Source organism: Heterodontus francisci, chromosome 44 (genome assembly GCF_036365525.1).
Source record: "Heterodontus francisci isolate sHetFra1 chromosome 44, sHetFra1.hap1, whole genome shotgun sequence".
Taxonomy (NCBI): domain Eukaryota; kingdom Metazoa; phylum Chordata; class Chondrichthyes; order Heterodontiformes; family Heterodontidae; genus Heterodontus; species Heterodontus francisci.
The window spans coordinates 23,621,484-23,639,320 of NC_090414.1; the positions used below are offsets into that span (position 1 = coordinate 23,621,484).

Below are 17,837 nucleotides of genomic sequence, written 5' to 3' on the forward strand. Positions count from 1 at the left end.
AAGCAGAGCCTTTGAATATTTTTAAGGCAGAGGTAGATAGATTCTTGATAAGCAAGGGGGTGAAAGGTTATCGGGAGTAGGGGGAAATTGGAATCAAAGGTTGGCAGACAAAACTGTAATGGAACAACGGGCTTCCTTTAAAGAAGAGATATTTTGGATACAGTCACGAGGAGGAAGGGAAGGGCAAACTAAACCAGAGCTCCCTGGATGACTAAAGCGGTAGAGAGTAAGATAAAGCCGATAAAGGGTGCTTATGACATGTCAGATTGGTAATACAAGTGAGAACTAAGCTGAATATAGAAAGTTCAGAGGGGAAGTGAAAAATGAAATGAGAAGAGACTGGCAGCCATAAATCTTCTGTGGGCATTCTTTGGCCTCCTTGTCTCGAGAGACAATGGATAAGCACCTGGAGGTGGTCAGTGGTTTGTGAAGCAGTGCCTGGAGTGGCTATAAAGGCCAATTCCAGAGTGACAGACTCTTCCACAGGTGCTACAGATATAATTGGTTGTTGGGGCTGTTACACAGTTGGCTCTCCCCTTGCGCTTCTGTCTTTTTTCCTGCCAACTGCTAAGTCTCTTCGACTCGCCACGCTTTAACTCTGCCTTTATGGCTGCCCGCCAGCTCTGGCGATCGCTGGCAACTGACTCCCATGACTTGTGATCAATGTCACAGGACTTCATGTCGCGTTTGCAGACGTCTTTAAAGCAGAGACATGGACGGTCGGTGGGTCTGATACCAGCGACGAGCTCGCTGTACAATGTGTCCTTGGGGATCCTGCCATCTTCCATGCGGCTCACATAGCCAAGCCATCTCAAGCGCCGCTGACTCAGTAGTGTGTACAAGCTGGGGATGTTGGCCGCCTCGAGGACTTCTGTGTTGGAGATACGGTCCTGCCACCTGATGCCAAGGATTCTCTGGAGGCAGCGAAGATGGAATGAATTGAGACGTCACTCTTGGCTGACATACGTTGTCCAGGCCTTGCTGCCGTAGAGCAAGGTACTGAGGACACAGGCTTGATACACTCGGACTTTTGTGTTCTGTCAGTGCGCCATTTTCCCACACTCTCTTGGCCAGTCTGGACATAGCAGTGGCAGCCTTTCCCATACGCTTGTTGATTTCTGCATCGAGAGACAGGTTACTGGTGATAGTTGAGCCTAGGTAGGTGAACTCTTGAACCACTTCCAGAGCGTGGTCGCCGATATTGATGGATGGGGAATTTCTGACATCCTGCCCCATGATGTGGGCATATTAATAGTAAAAAGGTGATGAAAGGAGCGGGGCCGATTAGGGACTGAAAAGGGGATTTACACATGGAGGCAGAGGGCGTGGCTGAGGCACTTAATGAGTACTTTGTATTTTTCTTTACCGAGGAAGATGTTGCCAAAATCATGTGGATAGAGGAGCTGGTTGAGACACTGAATGGGCTAAAAAATTATAAATAGGAACTATTTAGAAAGGTTGGCTGTACTGAAAGTCACCAGGACCAAATCCGATGCATCCGAGGATACTAAAGGAAGTAAGGGTGGAAATTGCGGGAGGCACTGGTCATAATCTTCCAGTCCTCCTTAGATACAGGGGTGGTGCCAGAGGACTGGAGAATTGCAAATGTTACAGCCTTGTTCAACAAAATAAAAAGGGTGTAAGAATAAACTCAGCAACTACAGGCCAGTCAGTTTGACCTCCGTGATGGGGAAACTGTTAGAAATGATAATTCGGAATAGAATTAATAGTCACTTGGAAAAATGTGGACAAATTAAAGAAAGTTAAAGCCCATGGAATAAAGGGGACAGTGGCAGCATTGGATGTGAAGTTGCTGAGTGACAGGAGCCTGGTGGTGAACGGTTGTTTTTCGAACTGGAGGAAGGGAAAAAGTGGGGGTTCCCCAGGGGTCAGTGTTAGGACCGCTGCTTTTCTCGATCTAGACTTGGGTGTACAGGGCACAACTTCACAATTTGTGACTGACTGCCTCAGTTGGAGTATTGTGTCCAATTCTGGGCACCGCTCTTTAGGAAGGATGTGAAGGCGTTGGAGGCGATGCAGAAAAGATTCGTGAGAATGGTTCCAGGAATGAGGGACTTCAGTTCTGTGGATCGATTGGAGAAGCAGAAGCTGTTTTCCTTAGAGATGAGAAGGTTGAGAGGAGATTTGATAGAGGTGTTCAAAATCATGAGGGGGCCTGGACAGAGTAGATCGACAGAAACTGTTCCCATTGGGGGAGGGATCGAGAACCAGAGGGCACAGAGTTAAGGTGATTGGCAAAAGAAGCAGAGGTGACACGAGGAAAAACTTTTTTACGCAGCAAGTGGTTAGGATCTGGAATGCACTGCCTGAGAGTGTGGTGGAGGCAGGTTCAGTGAGTGTTTAGGATCTGGAATGCACTGTCTGAGAGTGTGGTGGAGGCAGGTTCAGTGAGTGTTTCGGATCTGGAATGCACTGTCTGAGAGTGTGGTGGAGGCAGGTTCAGTGAGTGTTCAGGATCTGGAATGCACTGTCTGAGAGTGTGGTGGAGGCAGGTTCAGTGAGTGTTTAGGATCTGGAATGCACTGCCTGGGAGTGTGGTGGAGGCAGGTTCAGTGAGTGTTTCGGATCTGGAATGCACTGTCTGAGAGTGTGATGGAGGCAGGTTCAGTGTGTGTTTAGGATCTGGAATGCACTGCCTGGGAGTGTGGTGGAGGCAGGTTCAGTCAGTGTTTAGGATCTGGAATGCACTGTCTGAGAGTGAGGTGGAGGCAGGTTCAGTGAGTGTTTAGGATCTGGAATGCACTGCCTGAGAGTGAGGTGGAGGCAGGTTCAGTGTGTGTTTAGGATCTGGAATGCACTGTCTGAGAGTGTGGTGGAGGCAGGTTCAGTGAGTGTTCAGGATCTGGAATGCACTGTCTGAGAGTGTGGTGGAGGCAGGTTCAGTGAGTGTTTAGGATCTGGAATGCACTGCCTGAGAGTGTGGTGGAGGCAGGTTCAGTGTGTGTTTAGGATCTGGAATGCACTGTCTGAGAGTGTGGTGGAGGCAGGTTCAGTGAGTGTTTCGGATCTGGAATGCACTGTCAGAGAGTGAGGTGGAGGCAGGTTCAGTGAGTGTTTAGGATCTGGAATGCACTGTCTGAGAGTGTGGTGGAGACAGGTTCAGTGTGTGTTTAGGATCTGGAATGCACTGTCTGAGAGTGTGGTGGAGGCAGGTTCAGTGAGTGTTTCGGATCTGGAATGCACTGTCTGAGAGTGTGGTGGAGGCAGGTTCAGTGAGTGTTTAGGATCTGGAATGCACTGTCTGAGAGTGTGATGGAGGCAGGTTCAGTGTGTGTTTAGGATCTGGAATGCACTGTCTGAGAGTGTGGTGGAGGCAGGTTCAGTGAGTGTTTAGGATCTGGAATGCACTGACAGAGAGTGAGGTGGAGGCAGGTTCAGTGAGTGTTTAGGATCTGGAATGCACTGCCTGAGAGTGTGGTGGAGGCAGGTTCAGTGAGTGTTTAGGATCTGGAATGCACTGCCTGAGAGTGTGGTGGAGGCAGGTTCAATCATGGCTTTCAAAAGGGAATTAGATAATTACCTGAAGAGAGAATTTGTAGAGTTACGGCGAAAGGGTAGGGGAGTGGAACTAGATGTGTTTCTCGCAGCGAGCTGACAGACACGATGGACTGGGCGGCCTCCTTCTGTGCTGTAACCATTCTCTGACCTAACAGCACTGTGGGTGCACCTGCACCACATGGACTGAAATGGTTCAAGAAGGTGGCTCACCTGTTCTCCCCCCCCCCCCCCCCCCACTCTCGCCCAAAGGGGCCATGAGGGCTGGGTAATAAATGCTGACCTTGCCTGCGACACTCACATCTCCAGAATGATTTTTTTTTTTTTTTGAAGTATGTGGTATGGGTTCTGTGTGGGGTGGGGATTGGGGGTAGGGTACGCCTACCAGCGATCAGTATTTAAATTTGCTCTGGGACGGGATTGGTGAAGCTCTCCCTCTGGTTCAGGAGATAGTGGGATCAAGCGGTACAGTGAGATGGAGCCATGTTGCAAGCTTCAGTGCAGTACCAAGGGAGTGCTGTGTCCAGGAGGCTGTTGGGAGGGATCTCACCCGTGACCGGCCAGGGTTTTCTCCGATGCTTTCCTGTCTCTCCTTAGCGCCTTTCCCTCACCATTTCTTTCCCCCACTGTGATGCAGGAGAAGTTGAAAGCTCTGGTGTGGCAGAGCAGAGCCTATAAGCAGAACCCAAAAGGGATGGAGGATCTGTGGAAGATGTGCAGTGAGCTCATGTACTCTCTGGATGACAGACAGAAGCAGCTGGGACTGGGATCGAAGGTAAAGCAGTTCTCAGATGAGATTAAAAAAACCTTCCAGTGGTCTTGCCCATCGGTTATGATGTGGGGGTAAACACTGGGGTCTCTTTTTGGTGGTGGGAGGCGTTGGGCAGAGCATATTAACACACCACATCACTAACCTATATTGCATAGAATTTTGCACTGCACAGAAACAGGCCATTCAGCCCATCTGCTCTGTGCTGGTGTTTCTGCTCCACTCGAGCCTCTTCCCACTCCTCTATCTCACCCTGTCACCTTATCCTTCTATTCCTTTCTCCCTCGTGTGTTTATCCAGCTTCCCCCTTAAATGTATAAAGATAATTAAGTGTCCCGATGGAATGGCACTTGTACAAGTGAGCTGAGCTGTTTTAGCTCTCGCCCTGAGTTTGCACTGGTTTCACTTGTTATCCCAAGTGAGGATTTCAACCCATGTGTAAAATGAACAAACACCCACAACGTCATTGCATTTACCAGATTTATTTTCTCAGTCCTGAAAGATCCCAAATTTTTGTAATCTGAATTATTGTGCACAGTTTGACCAGAGTTGATTGTCTCTTTCTGGCTGGCGATCTCTCAGTAGCTTATTGTGCCAGAGGAACACTGTTCTGGATTCACTAACAAGCTGGCAGGAAAGGGCTGTGCACCCTCAGTTAAATATTTAGATTCAAAGCTGCCATCTTCTATTCTTCATAAACTTGAATTCATCCACAGCTCATCTGCCTCTATCCTAACTCGCACCAAGTCCCGTTCACCCATCACCCCCTGTGCTCACTGACCTACATCGGCTCCTGGTCCCTCGTATTCAAATCCCTCCATGGCCTCTTTGTCCCCTCCTTCTCTGTAACCTCATCCAGCCCCTACAACCCTCTGAGATCTCTGCGCTCCTCCAATTCCGGCCTCTTGTCCATCCCCCTGATTCCCATCGCTCCACCAATGGCGGCCGTGTCTTCAGCTGCCTGGGCCCTAAGCTCTGGAATTCTCTCCCTAAACATCTTTTTAAGACGTTCTTTCAAACCTACCTCATTGACCGAGGTATTGATCTAATAACTGTTCACGTGGTTGTGTCCATATTTTATCTGATAGCACTTCTGTGAAGCACCTTTGGACATTGTACTACATTTAAAGGCGCTATATAAATGTACGTTGCTGCTGAGTGGACAGCTTCTCCAGTGGGGGTGGTGATTGTTCTCGATGTTGGGTGTTCTGTGTCGATGCAAGTGGCTACTAGTATTGTAGCATGAAACATTCCAGCACTCTGACATCCTCCCTCCTTTAGGGCACTACCACCTATTTCTCTGGCAACTGTGATCTCGCAGATGCAGAACTGGCGCAGAAGTTCCTGGATTCGAAGGTAGGTGAATCTTTTTCCCCATTCGGCACTTGCTTGAGAATCTTTATCGAAACACTGGGATCAATCCAGATCTGGGACCATCTCTCTGCTTTCCTGTGAAGGAATCTGGCCATAATGAGGTGTTATAAGGTAAAAAGAATTATTTTCCTATGAATGAGGAGTTAAATCTTAAAGGGTTCACCTTATTAAAAGATTTTTAAAAGTCTGTGTTCAAAAAGCTTGCCTCGTCTTAGAACTGTAAAGGGAACTTCTGATAAAAGGGATCCACTCCTAATCTCTCAGAAGCTCACTACACAGTAAAACATCGGTAACATAATTTTGCAAACTGTCATGAAAGCCACCACCGTGTAATAGTTCAAATGGTTTTATGCTGAAAGCCCCAAACCACAGTCAAACTGCATTTTGACAAAACTAACCAAACCCAAAAACTGAATTATAATCTCGAAACACAGGTGACGAATGAGAAAATGAGCGTCAAGAATTTTGCAGCTTACCTTCCTTGGAAATTAGAGGGGCCTGGACTTTACCGAGAAGCTGATAGTTGTACAGCCTTTCTTAGGAATCAAAGAGGGTGGACCTTACCTAGAAATGAACAGTTATACAGCCTTATTTGGGAAATAAAGGGGGAATAAACCTACTTAGAATTTGCGGTGATGCCTCCATACGTCAGAAATTAGTTATGCAACTTGGAAAACAGTATAAATATTAGAAGCAAACATTGGATTTTAATTTGACCTTAATTGGATATCCTATTTAAATATTTTACTGTAACAATAATTAGATTGAAAAATTGGATTCTCAACTCCAAGCAAGATTGTACTTTCTGTCTTTTCCTGGAACTAGTAACATTGCAATTGACTGACTCACCAACTGTGAATTGCATGTTTGGTTCTTTAATAAACTTTTATATAATTTGGAAATTATATTATCTCACATGGTCTTCTGTGTCACGAACTTATGAACCTGTCTCCGTGCACTCTTTGGTGGGGAGGTACATTCCTGAGGAGAGATTCCAGATCCTCATAATATCTGGGGTTTTTATCCCACTGAAACTTGTGAAAAGGCTTATCTGGAGGATGATAATATTGTCAGCGGGTTCTTTTCCTTTAGGAAGAGTTAGATCAGTCCTTCAGACCCATTTAAGTGTCTTTAGGATCTGTCTTGCTCCACCTGAAGTGAGATTGATTATCTGAGAAGTACGTCTGATCTGGGATAGCCCCAAAAAGGGGCTCGGATAGTGATCCATTTGATTCCCCCTCTTTTTGCTGGGGTGAGGCAGTATGGGGAAAGAAGGGGCGATTCTAAATCACAAATAAAAAGTTTTCATTCGATTCTTTGCCTTGTGTTTTCCTCCCCATCCCCCCCCCCCCTTCCCCCCCTCAGGGTATCAGTGCATACAATACCCGTCTGTTTAAAACTGAGGGAGCTGATGGAAAATCGCTGTACGAGGTCAGGCTTGCCTCTGTGATAAAGGATGGTAAGATGTTTAAGATGCAGTCACGTTCACCGGTATCCTCAGTGTAATACACTCTCCCCTCATGTTCTGTCTTGTAGCGGATGAGAACACAACAGTGCAGAGTCGATGGAAATAAGCATGGCTCTACGAGGCATTTCCTGTACACAGTACCAGTGTACGATGCTTTTAGTCTTCCTTCAAAATGAAATCTGTCCCCACCAGTACTGTCCCCCAGTGTTATACAGTGACAGACCTGTCCCCCAGTGTTATACAGTGACAGACCTGTCCCCCAGTGTTATACAGTGACAGACCTGTCCCCCAGTGTTATACAGTGACAGACCTGTCCCCCAGTGTTATACAGTGACAGACCTGTCCCCCAGTGTTATACAGTGACAGACCTGTCCCCCAGTGTTATACAGTGACAGACCTGTCCCCCAGTGTTATACAGTGACAGACCTGTCCCCCAGTGTTATACAGTGACAGACCTGTCCCCCAGTGTCACCCAGTGACAGACCTGTCCCCCAGTGTCACCCAGTGACAGACCTGTCCCCCAGTGTCACCCAGTGACAGACCTGTCCCCCAGTGTCACCCAGTGACAGACCTGTCCCCCAGTGTCACCCAGTGACAGACCTGTCCCCCAGTGTCACCCAGTGACAGACCTGTCCCCCAGTGTCACCCAGTGACAGACCTGTCCCCCAGTGTCACCCAGTGACAGACCTGTCCCCCAGTGTCACCCAGTGACAGACCTGTCCCCCAGTGTCACCCAGTGACAGACCTGTCCCCCAGTGTCACACAGAGACAGACCTGTCCCCCATTGCATTCCCTTTACTGAACCCTTTGAAGAAACTTGCTGTGAATTGTGAAGATTCTTCTTCCTACTGTTTTCTGCCTCATCTGCCTGCAGCTTTTAATCGGTTTGATCCGCCCTCTCTCGTAGATGCATCATTGGAGCAAGAAACTGACAATAAATGCGGCATTACTGAGGTGGATGGAGTAACATTCAAAGTGGTCAGAGGCGATTACTCTCCACTGTTGAAGAGAGTCGTGGAAAATCTAGAGAAAGCCAAGGTAAACTGGATGGTGGATAAAATTCTGGGAATGCTGAGCAGATCAGGGAGCATCTGTGAAGAGAGAAATCCAGTCACTGAACTAAAACATTAACTCTGTCTATCTACCGATGCTGCCTGACCTGCTGAGTATCTATCTCACTCTCTCTCATTTTGGATTTGCAGCATCCACAGTGTTTTGTTCTCTGTATGATGGGTATTAGATCATTTCCCATTCCTGTCCGCCCGTCACTGGGACTAGCAAGCTGCTGTGCCGGTGAGGGGTTCGATACTTCGCAGTCTGTCTGTTTGTCTGTCCTCACGTTCCGGCCTCTTGTCTCGACAGTGCCACGCAGCCACGCCCAATGTGGTGAAGATGCTGGAGCAGTACATTCGGTGCTTCCGCACTGGCTCCATCGAAGCTCACAAGGAGGGCTCCAAGCACTGGATTAAGGATGCAGGGCCCATCGTGGAGAGGTGAGGTGCCGCCTGCTGCTTTCTGTACATTCTCCCGGCCTCCTAACTCGCGCTGGGCACGTTTTCTCCAGAATGGGTCACAGCCCCGCTCTGGCATGTTCCCCCCCACTCCACCCAACGGGTTCGTTGATCCGCTCGAGAGGTGTGTCAGGCTGTTCAACTGGGGCAGGCATCATGAAATGATGGGGTCAGGGGTGGCGGTGAGCTTTAGAGGGATGAAGACAGTTTCACTAATCTTCTCTTTTTGGTCCCACAGCTACATTGGGTTCATTGAAAGTTACCGAGACCCTTATGGATCCAGAGGGGAGTTTGAAGGTACAGCAAAGGACGTGGCTCGGAGGTTTCTCTCACTCATTGACGGGCTATGCTTCTTCATTGCCTTCTGTGTTTGTAGCGACAGTTCCCCCTCCAAGCTGTGAAACAAGGATAGGATCCCTGGAGAAGTGGCTGAGAACAGACGGGCTTCTCCACTAGCAGCTCCCCACCCAAAACCCACCAACCCCCCAGCTGAACCCGGCAACTCTTGACTCACTGGACCGAGCACTTGTCTCTGGGGCAGAACATTGTGGGTTTGAACCTTACTCCATGGTCCAGGCCGGCACACCCAGTGCCAGTACTGAGGGTACACCTCATTGTCAGAGGGTCAGTACTGAGGGGGCGCCGCACTGCCGGAGGGTCAGTATTGAGGAAGTGCTGCCTTGTTGGAGGGTCAGTACTGAGGGAGTGCCGCACTGTCGGAGGGTCAGTACTGAGGGAGTGCTGCACTGTCGGAGGGTCAGTACTGAGGGAGTGCTGCCTTGTTGGAGGGTCAGTACTGAGGGGGCGCCGCACTGCCGGAGGGTCAGTATTGAGGGAGTGCTGCCTTGTTGGAGGGTCAGTACTGAGGGAGTGCTGCCTTGTTGGAGGGTCAGTACTGAGGGAGTGCTGCCTTGTTGGAGGGTCAGTACTGAGGGAGTGCTGCCTTGTCGGAGGGTCAGTACTGAGGGAGTGCCGCACTGTCGGAGGGTCAGTACTGAGGGAGCGCCGCACTGTCGGAGGGTCAGTACTGAGGGAGCGCCGCACTGTCGGAGGGTCAGTACTGAGGGAGCGCCGCACTGTCGGAGGGTCAGTACTGAGGGAGCGCCGCACTGTCGGAGGGTCAGTACTGAGGGAGCGCCGCACTGTCGGAGGGTCAGTACTGAGGGAGCGCCGCACTGTCGGAGGGTCAGTACTGAGGGAGCGCCGCACTGTCGGAGGGTCAGTACTGAGGGAGCGCCGCACTGTCGGAGGGTCAGTACTGAGGGAGCGCCGCACTGTCGGAGGGTCAGTACTGAGGGAGCGCCGCACTGTCGGAGGGTCAGTACTGAGGGAGCGCCGCACTGTCGGAGGGTCAGTACTGAGGGAGCGCCGCACTGTCGGAGGGTCAGTACTGAGGGAGCGCCGCACTGTCGGAGGGTCAGTACTGAGGGAGCGCCGCACTGTCGGAGGGTCAGTACTGAGGGAGCGCCGCACTGTCGGAGGGTCAGTACTGAGGGAGCCCCGTCTGCCCTCTCGGGTGGGTGTAAAAGATCCCACGGCCACTATTGGAAGAAGAGCAGGGGAGTTCTCCCCGGTGTCCTGGGGCTAATATTTATCCCTGAACCAACATCAGTAAAAACAGAGGATCCGGGTCATTATCACGTTGCTGTTTGTGGGATCTTGCTGTGCACAAATTGGCTGTTGCGTTTCCTACATTACAACAGTGACTACACTTCAGAAAGTTCTTCGTTGTCTGTGAGGCGCTTTGGGATGTCCTGAGGGGGTGAAAGGAGCTGGAGAAATGGGGAGTCTACCGAGGCTGTGCATGGACCTGGGCCGATCAGTCACAGTACTGGCAGGCGTCAGGTGCTAGTGAAGGTGTACCCCAACCCGAGTCAGCAGCCGAGGGATGACCTAGGGGTAAAGTGGGGAGAATCTAGATGAGTTCCTCTTTGTTTGCTGTGTTACTTGTCCAGTTTAAGTGTTTTATTTCCCCCTCCCCCCATCTGCAGGTTTCGTAGCTGTAGTCAACAAGGACATGAGCGCCAAGTTTGCTCAGCTAGTGTCATCAGCAGAGAGGCTGCTCCCAGAACTTCCTTGGCCCAAGGAGTTTGAAAAGGATTGCTTTCTGAAACCTGACTTCACCTCGCTCGATGTGCTGACGTTCGCAGGGAGTGGGATTCCAGCTGGCATCAACATCCCAAACTGTAAGAAGCAGCCGACGGCCTGTTCTTCAGACCGCCCGCTTGTTCTTTTTTCAATCCCTGTAGAGTGACCGTTGCCTGTTTAGGTGTCAGCCACCTCGGAGTCAGGAGGTTGTGTGACCAAGCCCCCACTTGAGACTCGAGCCCCACAAAGGGAGACGGACGCTCCCGTTTTGAGCGTGCACTGCGCTGCCCGAGATGCGGCCCGGCTGGAGGTGCCGTCTTTCAGATGAGACGTGAAACCGAGGCCCCCGTCTGCCCTCTCGGGTGGGTGTAAAAGATCCCACGGCCATTACTGGAAAAGAGCAGGGGAGTTCTCCCCGGTGTCCTGGGGCCAATATTTATCCCTCAACCAACATCACTAAAAACAGATCTCTTTTATAACCTTGCTGTTTGTGGGCTCTTGCTGTGCACAAATAGGCTGCCGTGCTTCCTACATTACAACAGTGTCCACACTTCAGAATTACTTCATTGGCTGTAAAGCGCTTGGGGGCGTCCTGGGGGAGGGGGGGTGAAGGGCACTGTCTTTTCAAGGTACTTGCAAAGTGGGCGCAGCACGGCAGCAGGTTAAAAGGTGTCGGGGGTTGGGATAATGCTTTTAATTCAGTGTGTCACATCTACACACTGGTGCAGTAGGGGCTGCTGGTGTGTTAGCATAAAGCATAATCATTGACAGAGTAGACTGAGCTTTGTACAGCCCATCTGCGTACAGCAAGGTCAGATAAACAGCAACGAGATGAAACACTGGGAGAACACACTGCACTGTTTCAGATGGAGTTTGAACAGATAGGGCTGCGGTTTACCACAGTCACACTCGCTGGGCAGTTAACAACAGGGGCATCACGAAATGGGGGGAGAAAGGGGTTGGGGAAGAGAGTGTGAGCGATTTTATAAACAGGCCAGGAGTTAGATAATTATACATCTCTCTCCAATCCGACCTTCCATTTAGGCAGGCATTTTAATATTGGATTTTTATTGGCTGGCGGTCAGCTTTAAGTCTGGCCCTGGGAGCAGGTAACCTGTGACCCCCGAAACGCCACAGGACCGAGAGGGGTAACTATAGCTGCAGTGCCTGAAGGGGTTAATTATCCCACAGATATCAAATCACCTCTCGTTTTCAACCTGAAACGAAAGCAAAACTGAGAGAGGAGTAGTTTCATTCAGAAGAATAATGAGAGGTGGAGAGAAACCCAACCCCAGTAATGTATCCAGGATGGGGTAGGGGTCAGTGAAAAGGTTGGGCTGAATCACACAAAGTTTGTCTCAACAATCACGAGCTGCCACATGTCTCAGTGAAATGTAGACTCCCTGGGCCAGTCGGTTTTGTAAGTTTTCAGCTGACTCATCGTGGCTGTGCCCTGGCTCAGCTGTAACTCTCACCACCAGCTCTGTCCTGTAGGTTAAAGACCAACCCCCCCACTGCAGACTCAATCCTCCTGAGTCAGTATCATCGAGAAGTGCCCCCTTCAGACAGTACGTTAAATCATAGCCTGTCTGCCCTGTGTTAATGGAATGTTGAAAAATCCCATGGCACTCCCAATATCCTGACCTCTCTGGCTAGGAGGAGGCCATTCAGCCCCTTGAGCCTGTCCCACCATTCAGTCAGATCTTGGCTGATGTGTAACTGAACTCCATCTCCCCACCTGGGTTCTGTAACCCTTAATCCCCTTCACCCAACAAAAATCTATCAATCTCCGTTTTGACATTTCCAATTGACCCCCGGCCTCAGCAGCTTTCTGGGGGGAGAGAGTTCCAGATTTCCACTCCCCGTTGTGTGAAGAAGTGTTTCCTGACATCATCCCTGAACGGCCCGGGCTCTATTTTTAAGGTTGTGCCCCCTTGTTCTGGACTCCCCCCACCAGAGGAAATAGTTTCTCTCTTTCAAAGAACAGTACAGCACAGGAACAGGCCATTCGGCCCTCCAAGCCTGCGCCGATCTTGATGCCTGCCTTAACTAACACCTTCTGCACTTCCGGGGCCCATATCCCTCTATTCCCATCCTATTCATGTATTTGTCAAGATGCCTCTTAAACGTCGCTATGTACCTGCTTCCACCACCTCCCCCGGCAGCAAGTTCCAGACACTCATCACCCTCTGTGTAAAAAAACTTGCCTCGCACATCCCCTCTAAACTTTGCCCCTCGCACCTTAAACCTATGCCCCCTAGTAACTGACACTTCCACCCTGGGAAAAAGCTTCTGACTATTCACTCTGTCCATGCCGCTCATAACTTTGTAAACCTCTATCATGTCACCTCTCCACCTCCGTCGTTCCAGTGAAAACAATCCGAGTTTTTCCAACCTCTCCTCATAGCTAATGCCCTCCAGACCAGGCAACATCCTGGTAAACCTCCTCTGCACCCTCTCCAGAGCCTCCACGTCCTTCTGGTAGTGTGGCGAGCAGAATTGCACGCAATATTCTTAAGTGTGGCCTAACTAAAGTTCTGTACAGCTGCAACATGACTTGTCAATTTTTATACTCTATGCCCCGACCGATGAAGGCAAGCATGCCGTATGCCTTCTTGACTACCTTATCCACCTGCGTTGCCACTTTCAGTGACCTGTGGACCTGTACGCCCAGATCTCTCTGCCTGTCAATACTCCTAAGGGTTCTGCCATTTACTGTATACCTCCCACCTGCATTAGACCTTCCAAAATGCATGACCTCACATTTGTCCGGATTAAACTCCATCTGCCATTTCTCCACCCAATCTAGATCCTGCTGTATCCTCTGACAATCCTCATCATTATCCGCAATTCCACCAACCTTTGTGTCGTCCGCAAACTTACTAATCGACACGATCGAATCCTTTAATCATCTTAAACCCCTCGATTAGATCACCCCCTTAATCTTGTTAACGTGAGGGAAGACAAGCCCAGTTCTTCCCCCGTGAAGATCTGCTCACTAAAGTATTTCACGGCGGATGTTTACCTGCTGGATCAAGCTCGTTAATGGGTTGCTTCACACTGTCGCCAGCAATGGGAGAAGGATGCACCAGTCACGGCAGTTTTAGCCGCTGCCTTTGTGACCCTGATTCTGGAGCCTGTCGAGTTTTAAACTTTGGCGTCTTTTCAAACTTCCAGACGATGACATTCGGCAGACTGTGGGCTTTAAAAACGTCTCTCTGGGTAATGTGCTGGCGGTGGCCTATTCTACACAGAAGGAGAAGCTGACTTTCCTGGAGGAGGAGGATAAGGTGTGTGTGATTGCTGTATATTCAACACCGTGGGGGAGGGGGGACGGGGGAGGGTCCATTCAGCCCCTCCTCGAGTCTGTTACACAGGAACAGGAGGAGGTCCATTCAGCCCCTCCTCGAGTCTGTTACACAGGAACAGGAGGAGGTCCATTCAGCCCCTCCTCGAGTCTGTTACACAGGAACAGGAGGAGGTCCATTCAGCCCCTCCTCGAGTCTGTTAGACAGGAACAGGAGGAGGTCCATTCAGCCCCTCCTCGAGTCTGTTACACAGGAACAGGAGGAGGTCCATTCAGCCCCTCCTCGAGTCTGTTACACAGGAACAGGAGGAGGTCCATTCAGCCCCTCCTCGAGTCTGTTACACAGGAACAGGAGGAGGTCCATTCAGCCCCTCCTCGAGTCTGTTACACAGGAACAGGAGGAGGTCCATTCAGCCCCTCCTCGAGTCTGTTACACAGGAACAGGAGGAGGTCCATTCAGCCCCTCCTCGAGTCTGTTACACAGGAACAGGAGGAGGTCCATTCAGCCCCTCCTCGAGTCTGTTACACAGGAACAGGAGGAGGTCCATTCAGCCCCTCCTCGAGTCTGTTACACAGGAACAGGAGGAGGTCCATTCAGCCCCTCCTCGAGTCTGTTACACAGGAACAGGAGGAGGTCCATTCAGCCCCTCCTCGAGTCTGTTACACAGGAACAGGAGGAGGTCCATTCAGCCCCTCCTCGAGTCTGTTACACAGGAACAGGAGGAGGTCCATTCAGCCCCTCCTCGAGTCTGTTACACAGGAACAGGAGGAGGTCCATTCAGCCCCTCCTCGAGTCTGTTACACAGGAACAGGAGGAGGTCCATTCAGCCCCTCCTCGAGTCTGTTACACAGGAACAGGAGGAGGTCCATTCAGCCCCTCCTCGAGTCTGTTACACAGGAACAGGAGGAGGTCCATTCAGCCCCTCCTCGAGTCTGTTACACAGGAACAGGAGGAGGTCCATTCAGCCCCTCCTCGAGTCTGTTACACAGGAACAGGAGGAGGTCCATTCAGCCCCTCCTCGAGTCTGTTACACAGGAACAGGAGGAGGTCCATTCAGCCCCTCCTCGAGTCTGTTACACAGGAACAGGAGGAGGTCCATTCAGCCCCTCCTCGAGTCTGTTACACAGGAACAGGAGGAGGTCCATTCAGCCCCTCCTCGAGTCTGTTACACAGGAACAGGAGGAGGTCCATTCAGCCCCTCCTCGAGTCTGTTACACAGCAACAGGAGGAGGTCCATTCAGCCCCTCCTCGAGCCTCTTACACAGGAACAGGAGGAGGTCCATTCAGCCCCTCCTCGAGTCTGTTACACAGGAACAGGAGGAGGTCCATTCAGCCCCTCCTCGAGTCTGTTACACAGGAACAGGAGGAGGTCCATTCAGCCCCTCCTCGAGTCTGTTACACAGGAACAGGAGGAGGCCATTCAGCCCCTCCTCGAGTCTGTTACACAGGAACAGGAGGAGGTCCATTCAGCCCCTCCTCAAGCCTCTTACACAGGAACAGGAGGAGGTCCATTCAGCCCCTCCTCGAGCCTCTTACACAGGAACAGGAGGAGGCCATTCAGCCCCTCCTCGAGCCTCTTACACAGGAACAGGAGGAGACCATTCAGCCCCTCCTCGAGCCTCTTACACAGGAACAGGAGGAGACCATTCAGCCCCTCCTCGAGTCTGTTACACAGGAACAGGAGGAGGCCATTCAGCCCCTCCTCGAGCCTCTTACACAGGAACAGGAGGAGGCCATTCAGCCCCTCCTCGAGCCTCTTAGGAACAGGAGGAGACCATTCAGCCCCTCCTCAAGTCTGTTACACAGGAACAGGAGGAGACCATTCAGTCCCTCCTCGTGCCTGGGACACAGGAACAGGAGGAGGCCGACTGCATCTTCACTCCATCTGCTCGCCTTGGTTCCATATACTTCAGTACCCTTGCCTAGTACTAGTTTATTGATCTTAGCTTTGATATTTTCAGTTGACCCCCCGCCCTCCCCACCCTCAGCAGCTTTTTTGGGGAGAGAGTTCCAGATTTCCACTCCCCTTTGTGTGAAGAAGTGTTTCCTGACATCACCCCTGAACGGCCCTGGCTCTAATTGTAAAGGTTCTGTCCCCTTGTTCGAGGTTGGTAATACCACTGTAGTACTGAGGGAACACGGCACAGTCAGAAGTGAAGTTAAACCGAGGCCCCCGTCTGCCCTCTCGGGTGGGTGTAAAAGATCCCACGGCCACTATTGGAAGAAGAGCAGGGGAGTTCTCCCCGGTGTCCGGGGGCCAATATTTATCCCTCAACCAACATCACTAAAAACAGATGATCTGGGTCATGATCACATTGCTGTTTGTGGGATCTTGCTGTGCACAGATTGCTGTGAACACAATTCCATGAAAGTACTTTGGGACATGCTGAGGGTTTGTGTAAAGCACTGTAGTGACGTGTGTACTGACAGTGATTCCCTTTCTGCTGCAGGATTTGTACATTAAGTGGAAGAGTCCGTCTTTTGAAGTCCAGGTCGGTCTCCACGAGCTGCTGGGACACGGCAGCGGGAAGCTCTTTGTTCAGGTTCGTCATCTTGAGAATGTTTTATCGGGGAGCACTGCCCATCCGCGCGTCTGTGGGCCCACTGCCCGACTTGTCTCCTGAGGGTGGGGTAGGGGGGATAGAGAGGTGCTGGGGTGGGGGTAGGGCTGGTGGGGGGAGGTGATCATGGCACCCGGGAATGATAGAGTTTTCTCCCATTTCCTTCCAGGACGACCAGGGAAAGTTCAACTTCGAATCGAGCGTGGTGAATCCCGAGACGGGCGAGATGGTGAGTGCCATCGCAATAAGACACTGAATCTCAGAGCACAGAAACAGGCCATTCGGCCCATCCGCTCCGTGCTGGGGTTTCTGATCCACACGAGCCTCCTCCCACCCCCTCTCCATCTCACCCCATCACCATATCCTCCTATTCCTTTCTCCCTCATGTGTTTATCCAGCTTCCCCCTTAAATATATCGATACTATTCACCTCGAGCACTCCCTGTGGTAGTGAGTTCCACATTTGTGCTTTCACTTACAGAAGGTGCACTGCAAAACCCTGTGAGATTCCAGTGGGGATCCCTGAAGTGAGAGCTAACTGTTGGATTTTTTTCCCCTAGATTAAAAGCTGGTACAAACAGGGTGAGACCTGGGACAGCAAGTTCTGCACGGTTGCCTCCACCTACGAGGAATGCCGGGCAGAGTGTGTTGGAATGTATCTCTGCCTCAACCGGGAAGTATTGAAGTAAGTCTGCAGTGCACCACATCTATATCCCTTATTGTCCTGTCCCCCGCAGTACTCTAACCCGGGATGGGGGGGGATCCATACTGTCCTCTTCCCCACAGTGTGGTACCCTGGGGGTGGGGGGGTGAACGGGTGTCTCAATGTCCTGTCCCCATGGTGCGGTGACCCAGGGGGAGGTGGGTTCACTCTGTCTTGACCCCAAGTTGCATTGACCTAGTGGTCATGCTGTCATGTCCCCATGGTACAATTTGCTATCGTTACTGGGAGCAGTTCTGGGCACCACACTTTAGCAAGGATATATTGGCCTTGGAGGGAGTGCAGTGTAGATGTCCCAGAATGATACCTGGACTCCAAGGGTTAAATTACGAGGAGAGATTATACAAACTAGGGTTGTATTCCATGGAATTGAGATGGTTAAGGGGTGATTTGATTGGAGTTTTCAAGATATTGAGGGGAACTGATAGGGTCAATAGAGGGAAACGATTTCCGCTGCTTGGGGAGTCGAGGACGAGGGGGCAGAGACTAAAAGTTAGAGCCAGACCTTTCAGGAGTGAAATG

At 50.8% G+C, this 17,837-nt stretch overlaps 1 protein-coding gene across 2 annotated transcripts in view; it reads left to right on the plus strand.

Annotated features, from left to right (window-relative positions):
• dpp3 (dipeptidyl-peptidase 3) overlaps window positions 1-17,837 on the plus strand; it is a 31,706-nt gene that overhangs the window by 8,512 nt on the left and 5,357 nt on the right. For both annotated transcript variants that reach the window (XM_068021406.1, XM_068021407.1), the window contains exons 4-14: window positions 4,154-4,291; window positions 5,567-5,641; window positions 7,025-7,118; window positions 8,035-8,165; window positions 8,490-8,620; window positions 8,877-8,935; window positions 10,630-10,824; window positions 13,904-14,016; window positions 16,485-16,577; window positions 16,765-16,824; window positions 17,155-17,279. In XM_068021406.1, the coding sequence (XP_067877507.1) occupies window positions 4,154-4,291; window positions 5,567-5,641; window positions 7,025-7,118; window positions 8,035-8,165; window positions 8,490-8,620; window positions 8,877-8,935; window positions 10,630-10,824; window positions 13,904-14,016; window positions 16,485-16,577; window positions 16,765-16,824; window positions 17,155-17,279 (1,214 nt within the window). The remainder of the gene's footprint in view (window positions 1-4,153; window positions 4,292-5,566; window positions 5,642-7,024; window positions 7,119-8,034; window positions 8,166-8,489; window positions 8,621-8,876; window positions 8,936-10,629; window positions 10,825-13,903; window positions 14,017-16,484; window positions 16,578-16,764; window positions 16,825-17,154; window positions 17,280-17,837) is intronic.